The sequence below is a fragment of the Acartia tonsa genome, chromosome 3 (assembly GCF_053477335.1).
Source record: "Acartia tonsa isolate MP-2025a chromosome 3, ASM5347733v1, whole genome shotgun sequence".
Classification (NCBI taxonomy): domain Eukaryota; kingdom Metazoa; phylum Arthropoda; class Copepoda; order Calanoida; family Acartiidae; genus Acartia; species Acartia tonsa.
The window spans coordinates 35822994-35843737 of NC_137262.1; the positions used below are offsets into that span (position 1 = coordinate 35822994).

A 20744-nucleotide genomic window follows, 5' to 3' on the forward strand; every position below is an offset into this window, starting at 1 on the left:
GGTAAAAAAATTGCGTTATGATGGGTGGAGAAAAAAGATTAAATATATTCAAATAAGAGGAGGTCCTGGAAATTTGGTAACCAAGTGGTTAGTGTTCTTGGGGGGGGGGGGGGTTGGAAATTTGATGCTGAAGTGTTAAAAAATGGGGGGATTTCATTAATCTTACGGAGCGTAACATTTTGCACACAGGTATGATTAATTTAACTTTGTGTAAGTGGTTACAAATTTTCATTTAGTTTGTTTAAAATTATCGAGTGATGACTACAAGAAGATCCAATTTTGGAACATTAAATTCCTCTGGAGTTGACCGGAAATTACTTAGGTACAATAAATCAATTTCATTTATTTCTATCTACTAAGCTAATAAGCAAATCTATTATTAAATATTATTTATACAGTGTGTTTTTTTATGAGAACTTTTTTGAAAGCAATTTTACCAGAATTTTACGATTAATGGCTTTATTATTTCTTTCATCTTTCTACGAATATAAAAACGAATATAAACGAATTAAAACGTATTTTCCTTCATGATAGATTCTAATTTTAAATTTTTTTTTAGATTTGAAACGTATTTTCCTATATGATAGATTCTAATTTCAAAAATAGACGCATTTTTCTTATGCTTAAATCTTCTACCCATAATCATATTGAAAGACAAAAATTGGATTTCCTGTAGTTGACTTTGTTTGGGTAAAATAAAATTGGTTTCAAAAAGTTCTCAAAAAACACACACTGTATTATTATATAATAGTTATTTCTTTCTACGAATATAAACGAATTAAAACGTATTTTCCTTCATGATAGATTCTAATTTTAAATTTTTTTTTCGTTTTGAAACGTATTTTCCTTCATGATAGGTTCTAATTTTAAAAATAGACGCATTTTTCTTATGCTTAAATCTTTATTTCTTTCTACGAATATAAACGAATTAAAACGTATTTTCCTTCATGATAGATTCTAATTTTAAAAATAGACGCATTTTATTATTACATACAATATTTTATTTCAGTTTGGAATCTCAAGAAGAAAATGAAATTGAGCAGGAACCCGGGGAGGAAACTGTTCATCAAGTTGTAAGGAGATCAATTGCAGAACAGTATCATCATGAAGAAGAAGTAGAACAGTTACCTCAACAGTATCCAACGAATAAAAGATATAGGTAAGAGATAGAGGTATAGAATAAGAGGATAAGAGGAGGGGGAATTTCTTATTGTAGATTTTAGATTTAAATAAAAAATATAGGTAAGATATATAACACTATTTTTTGAAATTTATAATTTTTTAAAAGCCAATAAATAAAATAGACGCATTTTATTATTACATACAATATTTCATTTCAGTTTGACTTTGGAATCTCAAAATATTTCTGGTGTTGAAGAAATTGAGCAGGATCCTGAGGAGGAAACTGTTCATCAAGACCAAGTTGTAAAGAGATCAATTGAAGAACATCAACAGTATCTTCATGAAGAACAAGTAGAACAGTATCCAACGAATAAAAGATATAGGTAAGAGATAGAGGTATAGAATAGATAAGAGGAGGGGGAATTTCTTATTGTAGATTTTAAAAGTAAACTAAGAAAACTAAGTGTTAATTTTTTAAATAATATTTTTTAAACCTATACACTCATGTTATATAAATAAAAGATATAGGTAAGAGATATAACACTAGCGACTACGCCCCTAGAGGCCTCTTATTGTAGATTTTAAAAGAAAACAAACAAATAACATACAAACATATATCATGTTATATAAATAAAAAATATATAAGATATATAACACTAGCGGCTACGCCCCTATTTTTTAAAATTTTTAAACTTTAGTCTTTAAGTTTAAATTTTTTAAAAGCCAATAATGTTATTTTTTTATTTATTTAGGCGGTCAGAATCAGAAGATGAATATGTGCTCCCTGTTATTCCCCAGTTAAATGTGCCAGCAGAGGCAGCTAAGCCACCTAAGAATAAGAAGATGAATGCTGGTACTGGTAGGTCAAAGAAGCCCAGCATACCCACCGTACATGCAGCTAAGCAATCTAAGCCTAACAAGATGAATGCTGGTACTGGTAGGTCAACAAAGAAGCCCAGCTTACCCGCCGTACATGAAGAAGTACAGAGTACTCCAGGCCCATCTAAAAAACTGTACGAAAAAGTGAAACCACGGGTAGCAGAGTTGGCACAAGAACTTGGATATGAAGATCAATATCTGCCTGCTGAGATTTCACAGATTCAGAATCAGTCTGTGCCCGTTACCCCCACAGAAAATGGACAAGAATTTCAGTTTTTCAACACTTCAACACCTATACAGGCAGAGGCAGCTAAGCCTAAATCTAATAAATCTAAGGCACAAGTTGAAGAAACGGAAACCCCCACCAAACCTAAAGGTAGGGGGGGGAGGCCGAAGCTACGAAAAAATAATTCAATGCTGTTTAAGGAAAAGAAGGAAAAAGCCGCCAAGGGTGAATTCAAGATGAAAGGTAGGTGTTAATTGATTTATTGTCTTAACATCCTTATACTAATGTAACAGGATGTCTGTTTGTCTGTGTGTTTGTGTGTCTGTACCCCCACCCCCCAAAAAAATAAAAAATCCCCCTCCCCAAAATTTAAATATATATTTAAATATAAATGTTTTGCTATTCCTAGATTTTTATTTCTTTTAATATATTTTAGACATCCCAAAGACAACCAATCAAGACTTCCGCTGGAGATTTAATAACGAACGGGTGCAGATGGATACCTCAGCAAAAAATATTATACATACCCAGTTTATTAGACAGTAAGTCAATATTATTATTTCTTTTTATAATAATAAAATACAGTTACACAGTCTGCTGAAATATCAAATTACTTTCGTTCGGTATCATACCATTATTTACATACATTATTTATTTATTTCAGTAACTACAAACGGGAAGTAGAGGGAAAACAGCCTTATTTGAAATGTCTATGTAAGTATTATTTATTACAATATTTGATAATTAATTCTAATTATAAATTTTGTAAATTTCATAACCACCACCCCCCACAAGACAAACCAATATTTTGCCATAGTTCATAGGAGGGGGGGGGGGGAGTAGGATATTACTGATTTTTATATATTTTCCAAATTTTAATTCATTAATCTATATATATTTTTAAGGGTGTCCTAATTGGCGAACAGAAGACTTTAGTGCAGAAACTAAGGATGATACCAATCTTGTGAGGCGCTGCGTGGACCATTGGAGACTGAAACACCCAACCATCTCGAAGGCCTGCGTCAATGCTGTTAAGACCTACACAAGCGAGAGACAATATAGAAAATATTTTGACCAAAAGAAACGTAAGTATTATATTATTACAAATTTTATATACAAAATAGTCACAAACTTGCCCAGGACCTATGAGAAGATACCCTATAGAAGAACCATATCGGTTCAGGCTTCAGCAGTTATCAAATATCAAGAACATTTTCGTTACACAAACAAACACACATCTTTAAGTAGATTAGAGAGTTCAACGGTTGGTGCCAAGGTATCGTTTATACTTTATAGAATTGAAATTGTATAAATTGAAATGCAAATTAAAAAGACTTTAACGATTGTAAAAAAAGCTATCGTTTTTTCAGGAAATGAGATAAAAGAACATACCATCGTAATAGAGGGTGTTACTGCGCTCGATTGCATCCACTCTTACGTGTATAAGCTGTCAAAAGGTCGGATATCCTTAAAACAAATGAAGGATCCGTTCCTATTCTTTTGGGATCACGTCATTGCAAAGAAAGGTAAGTAATATAAAAAGACTTATTAAGACTTTTAAATTGTTGAAGTAACAAATATTTAATATAGTTAAAAAGTTAGTAATTTGATTTTTTTATTTTATTACAGTAAAGCTGCTAGAACAAGGGACACGTCAATTAGCACCAACTGATGAGCAGCTAAAGGCTTGGGTGTCAAACTGTTACAACAATTTTGTTGGGATCTTGAAATCTGAGATGAAAGATACAGGTAAAAGCTTAATCAGGAATTTATGTGTCAAGAATGGGGGGGAGGGGAGTTAGTTACCATTGATATTTGAATTTATATATATAAAATAAAACTTTATAATTTGTTTATTTTGTTATAGGTGTACACCTGACGATAGATTTTGGGTCAGTATTCGTAGATTTTCTTGCAGGTATTTCATCATAAATTCATTCATTTGATTTTTTAATATTAATATAATATTATATAATATAATATAACACAAACAACACGAACTTACACTTATCTTTTATTTTCAGTTTCAGCTACTTTTCTTGACAAGAACAACAACGAACCTAGAGAGGTGTTATTGACCTGTGAAGAGGTACAAAGTTACAAACTATTATTATCATTTCATTATTTCAAAATTCATATTTAAATTAATAATCATAAATCAAATTTTATAAATGTTTTTAGATGCCAGAGCCTGATTCCACTGGCAAGAGCATTGTTGCCGCTGTCAATAGAGTCATGGAGTTTTTTGGACTTAAGCACAAACAACTCTTATCATGCACCACAGACAGTGCATCTAATTGTTTAAAGGTTAGTTTAATAGTTTCTTTATCATTTTTAAAAAACATTTAAAAACTAGTATTTCTAAATAACGGCCTCTCATTGGCTAATTTTTTTTTGTTACGTCATATTTTTTGCACCAATACTCACAGCATCTTAAACTAATTTCCAAATTTCCAAATTTTTATTTATCCTAGTTTATGGAGCTACTCAACAAGGAGCATGGCTTGAGCAGACAAGAGCTAGAAACCCTGATTTCTGAAGGCATCCAGCTGACAGGAGGGAATGAGTCAGGAGTCGAAGATAATGATGGAGCAGGGGAAGGAACTTTGAGTGCTGCTGCTGAGAAAGAGCCTGCTGCTGAGAAAGAGCCTGTATTGCCTTGGTATGACGTAACTTTTCTAGCTGCCCAAGAAAGAGCTGCTGGTAAGAATGATACAAATAACACCTCATCTCATTGAAATTTAAACAACAAATTATTAATATATTAATCAGAAACAACATTTTTATTTCAATTTTTACTAACATGTGTTTTTTTTTGTCAGCAATCGAGGCAGCGAAAAAGTTACAAGAAGAAAGTGCCCGTTTGAACGGGTTTATGGTAGAGCTTCCCTGTCTAAATCACCAGACTGAACTGGCCCTTGGTGATTCCTGCGAAAAGTGTGAGGTAATATAATAATTATTGGGAGTTTGTAGTTGTACTTTGTACTTTGCTTGCTTAATTTAAATTAATAGTAAGGGTTTTGTTGAAATATTTATTTTCATAAATTTAATAGTAAGGGTTTTGGAATATTTGTTTTCATTTGTTTTTGTATGTATCTAGGAGAACAGGGATTACAAAGCAGCAATGGATATACTTAACAAACTAGTGTCCAGGCTGAGAAACAACAAGAGAATTAGAAAGCTGTATAGAAAATACAAGCAAAGAATGTAAGTGTTGTTTATTTATTAGTGTTAATTATTAGTATTTATTTTGAATTTTCTGATTGGGGGGGGGGGGGGTGTTCAACTTTTGAACGTAGTTAGATTTATCATTTAATTTTAATTATCTTTTTTTTCAGACTGATAAAACCAGTGGATACCAGGTGGAGCAGCAGAGTGAATGTGGTCGTGAGATACTTCGAGTTGTTGAACAATAAGGACTTGTTACAAGAAGTAAAACAATCTCTGATAGCACAAGGAAGTAAGTTATCTGTTATAATAATATTTAAAGTTTTGTTTATTTGGTGACACAAAATTATAAAAATTATTCTTTGATGTGGTGACATAATATTTCAAGTATTTTTTATGTTTAAGTCAAAGATGGTGACACAAAATTATAAATAAAAGTTAAAATTATTTTATTATGTGATGACATAATATTTAAAGTATTTTTTTTGTTTCAGTCAAAGATGTAAAATGGCCATCCGCCATTCAGAATGGTTTGCTTGCAGACATCAGAATTGTCCTGGAGAGGGTGGACATACTAATCACCAAGAGCGCCCAAGGACTGGAGGCAACAATCCCCAGCATGTTCAGTAATTTGGAGACGGTCTTTGAACATCTGGATAACCTGCAGAAGTGTGACAACAGGTTTGTGTTTATGGTTTTACTATTTGCTAATAATAAATAAGATGCATTTTAGTTGAAAAAATGCGCCATACTAATAAAGATATCATTATCAAAAATAAAATTTTATTGAAGCAAAGTAGTAGTTAGAGGGGAGGGGATTAGCAATATACAAACAAAACCATCTAAAAACATATTTTATTTTATTTATTTGTATTTTATTTTTTATTTTTTTATGTATAGGTTTGCTGCCACAGTGTATGCCAATCTGAAGAAGAGGGTAGAGAAAATGCTGAATAGTGAAGGGTGGACAACTCTGTTGTTTCTGCACCCCTTCAGCAAGACCTACCTGGAAATGGTGCAGGTATAATTATATAATAATAATAAAATTGCAACAAAAACCTGGAAATGGTGCAGGTATAATAATAATAAAATTGCAACAAAAACTCGTCATAATAGAGAGATGGAAATTGAGATAAAGTTTTAGGCTTTCTTAAAATGTTGAAGTATGAGAAATTTACTTTTTTTCCTAAATGTAATTTATATCAAATATTAATTTCTTTATATTTACAGGAAGGCCTACTTCCCAGTCAGCTGGTTGATAAAGAATATGCAGAATGGATCCTTGAACGTGGCTACCAGTGTGCAGCAATCATCGGAGAAAGATTACTAAGGATCCAGTTGTCTAAATTGTCTGACTCTGGCGAGGATGAAGAACAGAATGAAGGAGAGCCACCAGCAGATGATACCAGCATCGACGAGGAGGACGAGGATGATTCAGGAGAACAACAGGTCCAGGAGGAGACTGAGACTACAAGCAGTGATGATAATGTTATTGGATCACCTCTGTTCGTAGCTGTGTTCAAACAAAGAAAGCTGGCCTATGAACAAAAACAACAACAGGAAAGAGCAAAGAGGAAAACTGATGAACTTGCAGTCATGAGATCGGAACTGTATCAAGGACTCAGAAAATGGCGCGTTCAAAATGCCGTAAAACTGACAGACTATTATAAAAAATGGACAAACGATAAAGGAGCACAGAAGAGAGGTTCCAGATCAGCGACACTGGAGCTAATCCATGGAACAGTTGCCAACATGCTTGAAGAAGACCAGTACCCAGCACAAATCAGGGAGCTCTTAGCGAACCTTATTCTTCTGCCTGTAAGCAATTCGAGGGTGGAAAGAATATTTTCCCACCTTAAATTGCTTTTCAGCGAAAGGAGGTATAACCTAAAGGGCCATCTGATTAAGGAACTTATGTTCCTCGGATTCAATAACCTGGTTCCCAAATCAAACCTCACGGATTTTTTAAGTTAAGCCATGATGAAGATTGTTTTGAGATCAATCATTTAGCAAAATATTGTATTTTTTGTATGAAAGAATAATAAAATGAAATAAACTTATTAATACAATTGAAAGTAACAGGATCATAATAATGTATTGTATTTGTTTTTTCAATTTTGTTTGAACAATATGAAATAAACCTATTATTTATTACAGCTAATTTGTTATTTAACAATCTCCGCTAACCCACCCAACTCGAACTCTCATTGGTCTGTTTGTTTCGTGTCGTCCGACAGATTTTGCGCTCTCCTTGGTTAGGCTCGGAATTGGTAAAGTTAAAGCTAAGAAGATGTCTTTATTTATATTACTAGTAAGTAGTAAAGAGGAGGGAGGGGACTCGAGTATTATTATTATAAAGTCTTCTCCTGTATTTATTTAAATGTATGATTTATGGGGATTACCCACGGAATATGGGGGGGGGGGTGGTGGTAAGTAACTGGTAACATGATATTACGGTCAGCCAAGGTGTTCGTACAGAAATGTTGTAAGAATTATTCTTTAGAAAATTCAAGCTATATTTTAAATTTGAGAACTTAAGTAACTGATATAGATATTATATTAATTATTATAAAAAAAAATTTTGTTTGGTATATTAGATAAATAAATAGCTATTTCTGATCATTGATACATCAAAGTCAAGCAATATTTTGAAAAATTAAGTATCACATATAGATATTATAAAAAAACCTTTGGTTGGTATATTAGCTACTTCTGAATCTGATGCATCATTGTAACCCCCCCCCCCCCCACGCCAGAATTCATTAACAATATATGTGCACCTGTTTCTCTACTTTGTGTGTGACTCACGTATAAGATATTTTAAGAAATATGATTGGGGGGGGGGGGGGGGGGTTACATAACATTTTTAAAAAATAATACATACGGACAAACTAATAGATAGATATACAGACGAACTACAAGATAGATATACGGACAAACTAATAGATAGATATACAGACAAACTAATAGATAGATATACGGACAAACTAAAAGATAGATATACGGACAAACTAATAGATAGATATACGGACAATCTAATAGATAGATATACAGACGAACTACAAGATAGATATACGGACAAACTAATAGATAGATATACAGACAAACTAAAAGATAGATATACGGACAAACTAATAGATAGATATACAGACAATCTAATAGATAGATATACGGACAAACTAATAGATAGATATACAGACAAACTAAAAGATAGATATACGGACAAACTAATAGATAGATATACGGACAAACTAATAGATAGATATACAGACAATCTAATAGATAGATATACAGACAATCTAATAGATAGATATACGGACAAACTAATAGATAGATATACGGACAAACTAATAGATAGATATACGGACAAACTAATAGATAGATATATGGACAAACTAATGGATAGATAATTAGATTAAGGTTTAATAAAACATTAATTCACAAAAAAATATGTAAGAAAAGTCAAAAGATAAATTAGCAATAACAACTTTGGAGACTTTTTTTCTTTAATTGTGATTGGTTGGTTTATTAAGCATGAAATGCTGCCAAAATGGAAATAAAAAAACAAGCGAAATTAGCAATAAGAACTAAGATTAACTATCTTGATAATCTGGCTACGAGATTGCGTGATGCTATAAAAAAAAACTATTCACCAAACCTATATTATTCAAGTCATAAAATTCTAGTGAGGTCGTAAAACTTATTCGTATGTTAATATTTTCCGGAATTTTTATGATTTTCTGGACAATGTTTGACCGTAAAGATATGTGAACATATGTAGTATTTTACAAATACATCCCAAATCTAGCATAAGTTGACCCCTTCTCTCCGTATGAAAATGTTAGCAGAGGTGTGAAGTCTCAATTTCCGGTCGTTTGAAAATATCGGGGAATTTGTATATTATTAGGGTTATTTTAGTATTTTGAAAATATTGAAAACAGTAACATTTCTCTACGAAATCACCCATCGTTTACGATTTTGAGTATGTTTTGAAAAATACTATAAACTAAAACTATCATTGCCTACTTCATTTAGTTGTCGGTTGGCATAAGCCACACTCTAATTAGAAAAATGGGCTCTGGAATCGAACCCATCACCTCTTTAAAACATTTTATAACCTAACCAAACTAAAATTGCATAATTTCCCCACACATGCAAAAAAAAACAATGTATCATTTTTGCATAACAATAATTTTTGGGGAGAGAAATATGTAGGAAAGAAGTATATGCAACACTTTTATAAATGCACAACCAATACAATTATCTTTTCAGGGTTTGGTAGCTGCCTTCGCTTGTCTGATATATGCTTTGGATATAAATGAAAAATATACTTACTAGATATGCGTAATGAAATATATAACTTGTGAAATTTAGTAACATATAGTGTCTAATTGTCCAATGAGTCCCCATTTTAAAAACAATTAAATAATATTACAAAATATTTCAACCAATGTTTCGTGCCTAAATACCAACAGGCATAAAAAGGATGCACGGCCTTTTTAAAGGTAATGATTATAATGCAGCTACGCTTTTAATAGTGGCTTATTAACTAGAGCGACTATCGAACCCCGACAAAATTTGGGTTTTTATACGCAATTTAATTATTTAGACATTCATTTATCAAGAGTTTTGTTTTGCTTGAAAATTAAGGGGTAATATTTTTTTCTCGTATTAATTCGAATCCGGTGGATAGGAACCGGTTCTCATCCATACGAAAAAACTATCTCTAGCATCGTATTATATCCAGCTTTCTACGAATATAAAAATGTACCATCATAAGATTTAAACCAGTTTTTTTAGCCCGTTCCTTCGGCACCTCAAGGCTAAAAAATCTGGTTTTAATCTTATAATTGTACATTCTATATCCGCGGAAAGCTGTTTATAATACGATGCGAGAAATAACTATTCTAGTGTTGATTTCTCTACGGAGGGTTGTTGTTTCTTCTCCAAATATCGTTTAAAACCTTTCCCGATTAAAAATCTTCAATATAAAGGAGAAACATATTGGTTAAGCTGTTAGCGAGATCCTTTGCTACAAACACACACAGTTTGATATTATGTTACTTTTATATAAAAAAGGTACTTATATATAATATCTTATCCATAAGTCCTCAATTTTAAATTTGGATTATATGGCCATGGAATTCCAAATTAAATATTCATATAGATAATTTGTTATTCATATCGGTAAATAATAGGTATTTTCGGTTTTAGAGGAGCGTAGCGTATTATAGAAAGGTCTACACGGATATAGAAATTAAAAAATTTAAGGCCGAAGGCCCGGCTTAACAACACTAGTATCAATCCTATGATTTTTATCTCAATGTTCGTTGAAAATTATCTGTAATACGATGTTATATACTGGAAAATTTTTCATTTATATGTCCGCAGACAAAACTAATGGATATAATCATACTTGTTGTTAAGGTCGATACATTTATGACGTATTTTGTTTTTCAATAAATCTTTAATTAGAGTTTCAAAAATTAGTAACTACACTTTGATAATAAATTATATACCTAAAAAATATAAAAAGATACAACATTAAAGTTACGATAGAAAATGCAAGAGTTATATATAAGGGTAATATTTAGGAAAAATAGGCAAGCAAAAAAAAGATGTTTGAGAATAAAAATTATAACAAAAGTTCGTCTACCAATATCTATAGTAACAAGGATGACAACATCCATAAAAGCGAATCTCTGAAACGGTAGGACAAACAAACATTAACACTGTAGAGTGTTAGAACTGAATAATTAGAATATAAATGTATAAAAGTCGTAACAAAATTTTAAGTAAAATTGTTGAAAAACTGCTTAAATACAGGATATTGTTTATGGACATACTTACATTTTTAGAAATTGATTATAGATGTGCTCCGCTTATAATATTGTACTATGTTGTTCTAGGAAAAAGTATTCCAAAATACAGTCCAATCAAAAATATAAAATAAAAATTTTCTGTTAAAAAAGTTGAAAATCAACATGTTTAAAATGGACGTACGAACATTCTGGTAACGATTATAGAGTTGCAATGCTTTCTAAATCCTACCTAACTACTACATGAATCACTATGCAAAATTTGAAATCAATAAGACAATTCTAACCTGCCTAAATTAACGAAAATAGCTAACCGTTGTGGACGGACTGACCGACCCTTATTATAGAAAAACTTCGCTTTTTTGTGTTTTGTAGCTACTCTATAATTTCATTATATGTTCGTTAGTTACAACGTTCAAATGAATAGAAGTGCAAGTAAAATATTTCTAAAGTAAACTACCTTATAATATAATAAATATCGGTAGACTAACTTTTAAAAATTGACTCCCTCCTACCAAATATACCAACAACAATACTCCAATCAACATCCTTAATCTAAACTAACCGGTTTAAAAGAAGTTTTTGCAGAGGTACGAGTAGCTTCGCTCCCTAGCCGTGACCGGCCGCTAGCCGGCCTAGAATGGCCGCTGGGTGGCCGCGATTGACCGCTGGCGTGGCCGCTTTCTAAATCCTCCTCGACGGCTAGTGATTCTTTTCGCGTTTTCTCACTAAGTGCAATTTTTATTATTTTTATGGTAAGTTTTTTGGCTATTTTAAAGCTTTACATAGACAATTGTGTTTTTAAACATTTTAGACAAATATGCTTTTTAAAAAAGTTTTTAACAAAGCTATAAATTTAAGATATAAAAAAGCCTTATATATCTTTAAATTTAATATATTGTTATACACAAATACATTATTGTTTAAAACCCATGCATTTCAACAAATGTCTTTTAAGAAATTGAATATGAAATAGTTAGATTTTTTATCAATAAAAGAAGAAAATAATAAGTTCCCCCTTAATGTCTATATGAAAAATAAATTGTTGTGTATCCACAAATATGATAAACCAGATTACCCCAACCTATATATTACTGGTAGAAAAGTTTGGACACTGTTATTTTGTACCACCCGGCCCCATCAAGATTAAATGAAAGTCCCCCAGTTTTCAAGCCAACATATTAAAACACGTGTTTGTAAAACTATGGGTGCCCGTTTTATTTTTTATTTTTGATGGGAGATACTTATAGACATTAAGGCGGACACTGCCGTGGTGTGAAAGGTAATGCGCGCACCGTTTCCGCTTGTCCCGTAGAATGACCGCTGTCTGGGCCGCCATCCGCATAATTCTGAACAAACAAAACACACACACATTTTCATTAGGTCGTGCAGTAGTAAGAGTCAGGGATCTTAAGGGATAAGACAATGGACGGTAAATAGATAAAAATATCCAATGATTAAAAATAAGATAACCCTTTCAGAATATTAAAATTCTTGTTTGGACAGCAATAGATTTGAATTAACCAGTCAAAATTCAATGAAAAGTACCCATGGTTGTTGATCCAATAATTGAGATAATTGGCTACAAAAGTTTGGGTACTAGTGTAATTTTCAGTCCAATGTCCCATCCCTTCCTGATTCAAGAGTGTCAAAGAAAGATTAAAACAGAAGGTAAATTCTTTTAAAACAGCAGGGTTAGCCAGCCGCAGCAAGCCAGCTGCCAATAAATTTAACATTTTCTGTACTATATATAGTGAAAGATTACCAGCGGCTACCTAACCCTGCTTTAGACTTTGATCTTTCAAGAAAATTTACTCTATTAGCCATTATTGCTTAAAAAAGGCATGATAAGAAATTTTATAGAATAATTTAAGTTAACAATATAGATATGTTAGTTTAGCATAACTTTTTATATTTATCTGTTTAACAAACTTTAACTTTGACAAGGTCGGCCTTCCCGATTTTAACCCCCTCTAGAGACAAACCCCAAAATGACTCAAAATCAGCCATATGACGTCATACAAATGAGGGATTATCCATCTCTTTATTTTAGGGGTTTCTCCTCTCGTCTCCCTCATTTTATGACGTCATATGGCTAATCTTTGAGTCATTTTGGACTTTGTCCCTCTAGACATACACATCATTTGTTTAACATTGTCAGCTCATATAAGGAGTAATCCCCTTTATATTTTTGTGGGTAGATTCTCATAATTTCGGACATTAAAAAAACTGTACAGTACTAAATCTAACTGTGACCATTTTCTGCTCACCATTTGATGAAGTTCTAAAAGCCATCTTATGCATTTAGGCAAACAATAAGCTGTTCTTTCAGATATCAAAATTATTGTATAACAGTAGAGGTTATAGACTATCAAACATCAAAACGTGCTGTTATTCTTATGTTTACCATTGACTTTTAGAACAGCTAAATAAAGATGCATATAAATCTATCTGTTTCCTAAGCCTGTTAATCCTTATGGTTTTAGCGAGTGGCTATATAAAAACATTAATTGTTCTTTTTTAACGATTGAGAAAGATTCCAAATGCCCTTTTAAATCTATCTATCTTTAAGATTTCTTTGGGATAAAACCAAATTTTTGTATAATTATCAGTTGAAAATATAAGACACTGAATAGTTTGTACTTCCTAATAAAGATTTGAAAAAGTACCATGAAATTAAGCATACACATAACAAAACCTATTGTAGAATTTTCCCTCCCTCCTTGTGTTTATACTTTAGGTATGTTTTGAAATAACACTTTTTTAGCCATAAATTATTATACTAAACTAACATAACTATTTCAATAATATTATTGTAATTGCTTCAAATGAATTGAAATCGTTGTTTCAGGACCTGTATTCTAAAGTTTTTATTTTGAGTATTTTTAGAATAAAAACATTTAAAGTTATCAGGGAGTATATATTATCTAAAGAAAACTGTCTTTATAAAATAATTTTTCTTAGATTAACTATTCCTTCCTTTCAACAATAGATATTAAGATTAAAATTTAAAGCCATTGTGTACATAGATTATAAATATATGTTGATAACTATTTAAACATTTATTTAAAGACCTTCATAAAATATCATATACTTTTAGTTTTTCCATTAAAAATAATTGTCGAATTTTTGATCGATTTTTAAATTATCAATGATTACTTTTCCCACTATTTTTTCATGCATTTTTTAATGTATTTATAAACACAATAATTGACTTTTTGGTGGTAAATCAATGATTAAACATAATTTTGTGTTTATTTAATTTTTTCCACTTAAAATGTTTTACCTCAGTCTGTTGATTTACTGGTTTTTGAGCCGCAACCTTTCTCCAATCAAACCTAAATAAAATAATTTTTAGTAGAAAAGCAGCTCTATAATTTGAAAAGTCCGATCGTCTGTCTGTTACAAACGGTATGATTGAGCGTCCCGTATGTAATTAAATTTGTCCCTCGGTCTGATCGAGTATATTATTTCTATATTTGATGATTGCTACTTTTGTGATATAATTTAAAATAATCATTTGTTTAAACAATTAGGGAGTTGAATCGATTTTTATAGAAGCAGAAATATAATCTATGATTACGGGTTTGACCCTCTAAAAAACGTAACCTACCATTCCACTTTCCCCTCTCTTGGTGATGATAGGGATTTTTGTAATCTATCATTTCAATTTTGCCTTTTTAAATTATGTTAATCGTAGGAATGTATAAAATACTATTTATAATTAAATTTTTTTTATGTAAAATAAAAATAATGACTAGAATATACCTTTTCTATTATGCCGATTTAAATAAGGAAATTAATGTTTATGAATACGCTGATATGTAAACGTAAATGTACCATTCCAGTTTCGCCTCTAATGCAAGTTGAATGGTAAATTTTAAAAATCGTATCAGCGTTGATGATATCATCACCAAGAGAGGGGAACGTGGAATGGTAAATTACGCTTTTAGAGGGTCAAAACCGTAATCATAGATTATATTTCTGCTTCTATAAAAATGGATTCAACTCCCTAACTGTTAAACAAAACTATTTTAACAAGCATGGCTATATCCTATAGTAGGTAAAAAGGGGACAGACAGACAAAAGGACAAAAGAAGAAACGTACACTTGTATCTTTACTACGAAAACTCCTATACAATGCAAGGAAAAATATAGATTTTATATATTTAATATAATTACCTTTGATTAGCCTGGTCTGCTTTGGTTAGAGATGCATTCTGTCCTCCCCGTGTCAATGAACCACCTAAAAAATAATAATATTTGCTTTTTTTCCATAAAATTACCTATCAAGCACTGAAGCCCCTCTTACTTTTGAAATGAATTTTTAATAATGGGCTACCAAGTAAGCGAAATAACCTATTCAAATCTGACCTAAAGTAATAAACAAACAAATGAAAACAAATAAAAATCTATCCTCTCCCCCCCCCCCCTATTTTCAATTTATTTTTTGAATATATTAATATTAATATTAAATTGAATTGAATTGAATAGGGAGTTCTGACTTAACTAGGCAAATGGGAATGTAAACAAAATGTGTATCCGACTATCTTGCTTAGCAATTGAGGAAATTTTAATTAGATAACATACTTGTATACAAGCACGGCTGGCGAGACTTTATCAAATCTTGAAATTTATTTTATAGCCAAACTAAAAAATGAATGATAACATTATGAATGGCTACATATTTATAGTTTTAGTAATGCAAAGTTGGATTAAATATAACTTTTGTAAAAATTGTTTGTTTAACTAATTATTAGTAGCGAAGCTACTCTGTAATTCACTTTGTCCGTCCGTCCGTCAGTCCGTCAGTCAGTCCGTCAGTCCGTCAGTCCGTAACGCTATGGGGGAAATGGGATTTACTCAGCTCCTATAAAAGATAGAATTCTGAAATTTTTTGACAACATTCCCATCATTAAGGAGCACAATTGACTATAAAACATCATTGGCGGTCAGACCGATTTTTAGCAGGTTTTAGGCTATTTTTATATTTTTCACATTTTTCTCCATATCTTCAGTGTTTATGGTCCGATTTTCAAAATTTTTTCAGTTAGAGACATCAAAATTAAATTTCCCGTCGTTTAAAGAAACAACCATGAAGGCCAGACTGCCATTTTAGCAGGTTTTAGGCTATTTTTATATTTTTCACATTTTCCTCTATATCTTCAGTGTTTATGGTCCGATTTTCAACATTTTTTCAGTTATACATATCAAAATTTAATTCCCGTCTTTTAAAGAAAACAACCATGACGACCAGACTGCCTTTTAGCAGGTTTTAGGCTGTTTTTTTATATTCTTAGCATTTTTCTCCATATCTTCAGTGTTTATAGTCCGATTTTCAAATTTTTTTTTATATCAAAATTAAATTTCCCGTCTTTTAGAGAAAATAATCATGATGGCCAGACTGCCTTTTTGGCAGGTTTTAGGCTATTTTTATATATTTAACACTTTTTTCCATATCTTCAGTGTATATGGTCTGATTTTCTAAGTTAAGGATTTAAAAATTAATTTTTTGTCGTTTTAAGAAAACAACCGTGGCGGCCAGACTGCCTTTTATCAGGTTTTTGGCTATTTTATATGTTTTACATATTTCCCCATATCTTTGTTTATTTTTATCCAATTTTCAAACTTTTTTGGGATATCAGTATCAAAATGATTTTTCTCATTGTTATGAACATCTTTAACATAATTTACTTTGACCATTGTCATCATACAAAATAAAACAAGGTTTCATGTTTATTTTATCCAATAAATCTATTCTTGATTTTAGTAAAAACCTTTTAAATCTACTTGTACGTATTCCCATCAACGATTTTTTGTGCTTCGCTACTTATGGATGTTGTCATCCTTGTTTTTCTATGATTAGGTAAAAATAGTTAAAATATATACTACCTATGTCCAATTCCATGCTATTAGTCATATAAAAACGTTTTACCAGAAAGGTATCGTGTTTGAGTGGAGTACTCAGGGATCTTGAGGGATAAGACAATAGATGCTAAATTGATGTCAACACTAATAATAATAAACAGAATTACCCCTTCTTTTACTGCTATATTGTACAAACCAATCAAGATTTTTATACAACTCATTAGGCATTCGACAAGAAAATATATGTTTACATATCTTCCAATGTCCCCTCCAACTAACGCTTATAAGTAATACTTTTTCCTGCTAAGTCAATTACTTGACATTAATAGTGAAATAAACAGGATATCTTTATAGTAAAAAATGACGTCATACATTACAAATAAACAATGATAGGCAAATACACAGAATTAATTGCCAATGGCAGGCCAGTATGCATATCAACTGAACAATGGTAGGCCAGTTTGACGTAATTTTTAAAGGCGCATTTGTATTAAACCAAAATATTTTCACCTTTACCTGCAGCTTCAGCCGCAGCTGCCTCGGTAGTTTTCCTAGATTTTTCTCTTTCTTTCCTGAGCTGAGCTGCCGCCGCCGCAGCACCTGCCATTAAAGCTGCTTTTCACTTGGCAGCTACAGCCATAAAGTATGCGCAAATAAGAATTTTTTTTGCTTTTTTAACCATATTGACACAATTTCTTTAAGATAACTTTAAATCAGCATATTTTGCAAAAATCACGTTCTTTATTTCACATTTTTAATCTGAAAAATAATAGAAAAACATGACCTATAAAAAACTTAGAGATATACAATAAAAATATTTACTAAACCCTTGAGTTTTGTAAAATAATAAAATTTTGTTGATTTTTAATCACATATGATTGAATACAAAAATCTGAGACGAATGGATAAAAATAAAATGTGAAAATTACCAAAAATAAGATGGGATTGTTTCTACTCCAAGTTCTTATTTTCTTTTAATAAAATATTCTAATAGATAACTATTTAACAAGTTAAAAAAAATCAAAGTATTATCTATTCATTTAGCAAATTACAGTAGAAAATCTGCAATGCAAAAATCTTTCAATCATATCCCGTAAAAATAATCTAATTAGAGAATGTATTGTTATAACTCTGTATATTGTACATATATGTGAATGATAAGTTGTATTGCAGTTTTATATAAGCGTAGCATCTCAACAAATATCTAGAAATCCTAAGGTATATCAAAACAGACAATAAATTGAGTTTTGTTTTTTATAAATGGATTTTTCCTTAAGGTGCCTCAAAGAGCACAGACTTCCCCCAACCACCTAATTTGAAAATAAATTAAAAGTAAGCATGGAGGGGTTTACTAGGTGTTATTATGTTTTACTTTAGATTATATTATATTGGGTTTAGGGTAGGGTTGGGCCGGGTTATTTTTTGGCCGGATACCGGATATCCGGCCGGATAACCAGATATTGAAATAGCAGAAATAATTTTCTTTATAAAAATCGGCTGCAGTTAAGCCACTGACTGCCTATAAAAGTTTCAAATAAATAAACACTTTCTGAAGAAAAAAAAATTTAGCTTCAAAAATAAGAAAATTACAGCCATTTAAAATTTAAAAAGTAGGGATTTTTGTAGTAAAATATAAAAGATTATATATATTGCCAGATATTGAAAATGGCCGGATATCCGGCCCAACCCTAGTTTAGGGTAACCCCGAAGGTTACGGCACTACAGTGTTAAGCTGTAAAGAAAAAAAAAGTATATTCATAAAAAGGACGCGCACCAACTATTCTATTCCCCAACAAGGATAAAAATCAACACATCAGGCACCGAAATTTTTCGTTTATTGGCATAAACATCATCAGGGTCTAAAAAAATATTAAATTTTTTCACAAAAAAGTATAAGAAATGGTTATATACACAATAACATAACAAATCATTTTAGCAAAATGGTCAAAATTTAAAGAAACAAGGACAATTATATCAACAAAAAGCGTAGTAACAACAGGACTATGTAAATTTAAAATATGTAATAAAAAAATTCTATAAAATAAAACAACTTACATGGTTATTTATATACATTTTTTCACATAAAATTTAGCAGTATCTTCGTGCATTGTCAAGAATAGAATGAGTTTTTTGGGGGGAAATTAGTTTGATAACAATACAGGCGGTCAAAATGGTCAAAATTTGGGTGGTTGTTGAAAATCATCTGTTTAAAGGGTTAAATAACTATTACAAAAATGTTATATATAATAAAGACAAAAAAAGGAGGTACAAGAAAAAAATTTTTTAGGTTGCAACTGGCAATTAATAATTTCTGTTTAATCCAAAGATTACAGTATTTTTTTCCAAAATCCAATATTTTTCACGAACATCTAATAAAGTTTTATCTTTTTTATTTAATTTTTCAAAAGGTGTAAAAATCATATCTGAATGAGAGTGGTTTCTACTGTTAAAATGCTTTGGTACAGGTTTCTCATTCTTTTTATTTATGATATCCCATGAGTGGCTGTTAAAGCGTCTACACACAGGTGTCGTAGTTTGGCCTACATATTGCATATCACATTTTTTACATTGAATTGAATAAATAATATAACTATCAGAGCATTTAATTTTAGATTTTATAGGATATTTCTTTTTTGAATGACTAGCAACATGTTCTGTTATGTTTTGACTATGGTTACACAAATCACAACCAATATCTCGTTTACTACATTTAAAGAAACCATTTCTATTTCTCATTTCATACCTATGGATGGGATACAATTTAGCACGGATCAAGTGATCGCCTAAATTGCGTGCTCTTTTGTACCCAACCATAGGCATTTTCGGAAAAGATATTTTAAAACTGGGATCCTTATTTGCAATAACATAGTGCTTTTTTATACTATCATTTACATTTATAATTCTTGGGTCATAAGTTAAAGAAAACATTACTCTATTATTTTGTTTTGGATGAATTACTTTTTCTAAAGTTTTACTGCGTGGAATATTTTTGAGTTTGTCAAAGGCATTTACAATAATTTTGGCATTGTAACCACGGCTTAATAAATTTATTTTGAGTTCATTTAATCTTAACAGAAAATTTTCATTTGAAGTACAAATTCTTTTTAATCTGTATGCTAAAGAGTAAGGTATATTGCGACAAATAAAACTGGGGTGACAACTTTGAGGCATTAAATAAGTTATTCTGTCTGTATCTTTTGTAAAGAAAAAAAAAGAAAACCCACTGATTTTTATTTTACTAAAAAAGTAAGGGAGGGAGTTTCTGTGCTCCATAGGCATTTTGAGTGAAAGTAACTTCGAAGTTCAAATTGAATGATGATTTGAAGGTTACTATGCCTCTCTATAGTGCCTTATTTTTACAGGAATTATCATGAAAGGTTTAAAATCAATAAAAAAAACAATTATGTTTATATGAACAAAAAATACATAAATATATTATAAATCACAATTTTTATCTATTGCCTTAATCATACTTGACTTAATCACAGTCTATGTAAAAATATGATCAAGAAAAAATGTATCTTTTCCCTATTATCAAATAATTGGATATTAATTAGTCTTACAACAACATGCAATTCTCCTTTTTTTTAGTACCAAAGCTACTTTATAATTGTCCGTCCGTTTGTCTGTCTATCTGTAAGTCCAGTTAGTAAAAAACATAA

The 20744-nt window shown here is 31.0% G+C and overlaps 2 protein-coding genes across 2 annotated transcripts in view; one reads left to right on the forward strand and one right to left on the reverse strand.

Annotated features, from left to right (window-relative positions):
• Positions 1-17843, reverse strand: part of LOC145314016 (uncharacterized) — an 83887-nt gene extending 66044 nt beyond the window's left edge. Inside the window, exons 1-4 of the mRNA XM_080153743.1 lie at positions 17599-17843; positions 15397-15460; positions 14501-14552; positions 12510-12563 (exon numbers count right to left, since the gene is read on the reverse strand). Of these exons, the coding sequence (XP_080009869.1) occupies positions 12510-12563; positions 14501-14552; positions 15397-15460; positions 17599-17689 (261 nt within the window). The 5' untranslated portion in view covers positions 17690-17843. The remainder of the gene's footprint in view (positions 1-12509; positions 12564-14500; positions 14553-15396; positions 15461-17598) is intronic.
• Positions 691-2911, forward strand: LOC145312926 (uncharacterized). The gene is made up of 4 exons (XM_080152135.1): positions 691-1159; positions 1341-1505; positions 1875-2377; positions 2892-2911. Exons 1-4 carry the CDS (start codon positions 948-950, stop codon positions 2909-2911), a joined length of 900 nt encoding a protein of 299 aa, XP_080008261.1. The 5' UTR covers positions 691-947.
• Positions 17844-20744: the final 2901 nt, after the last annotated feature.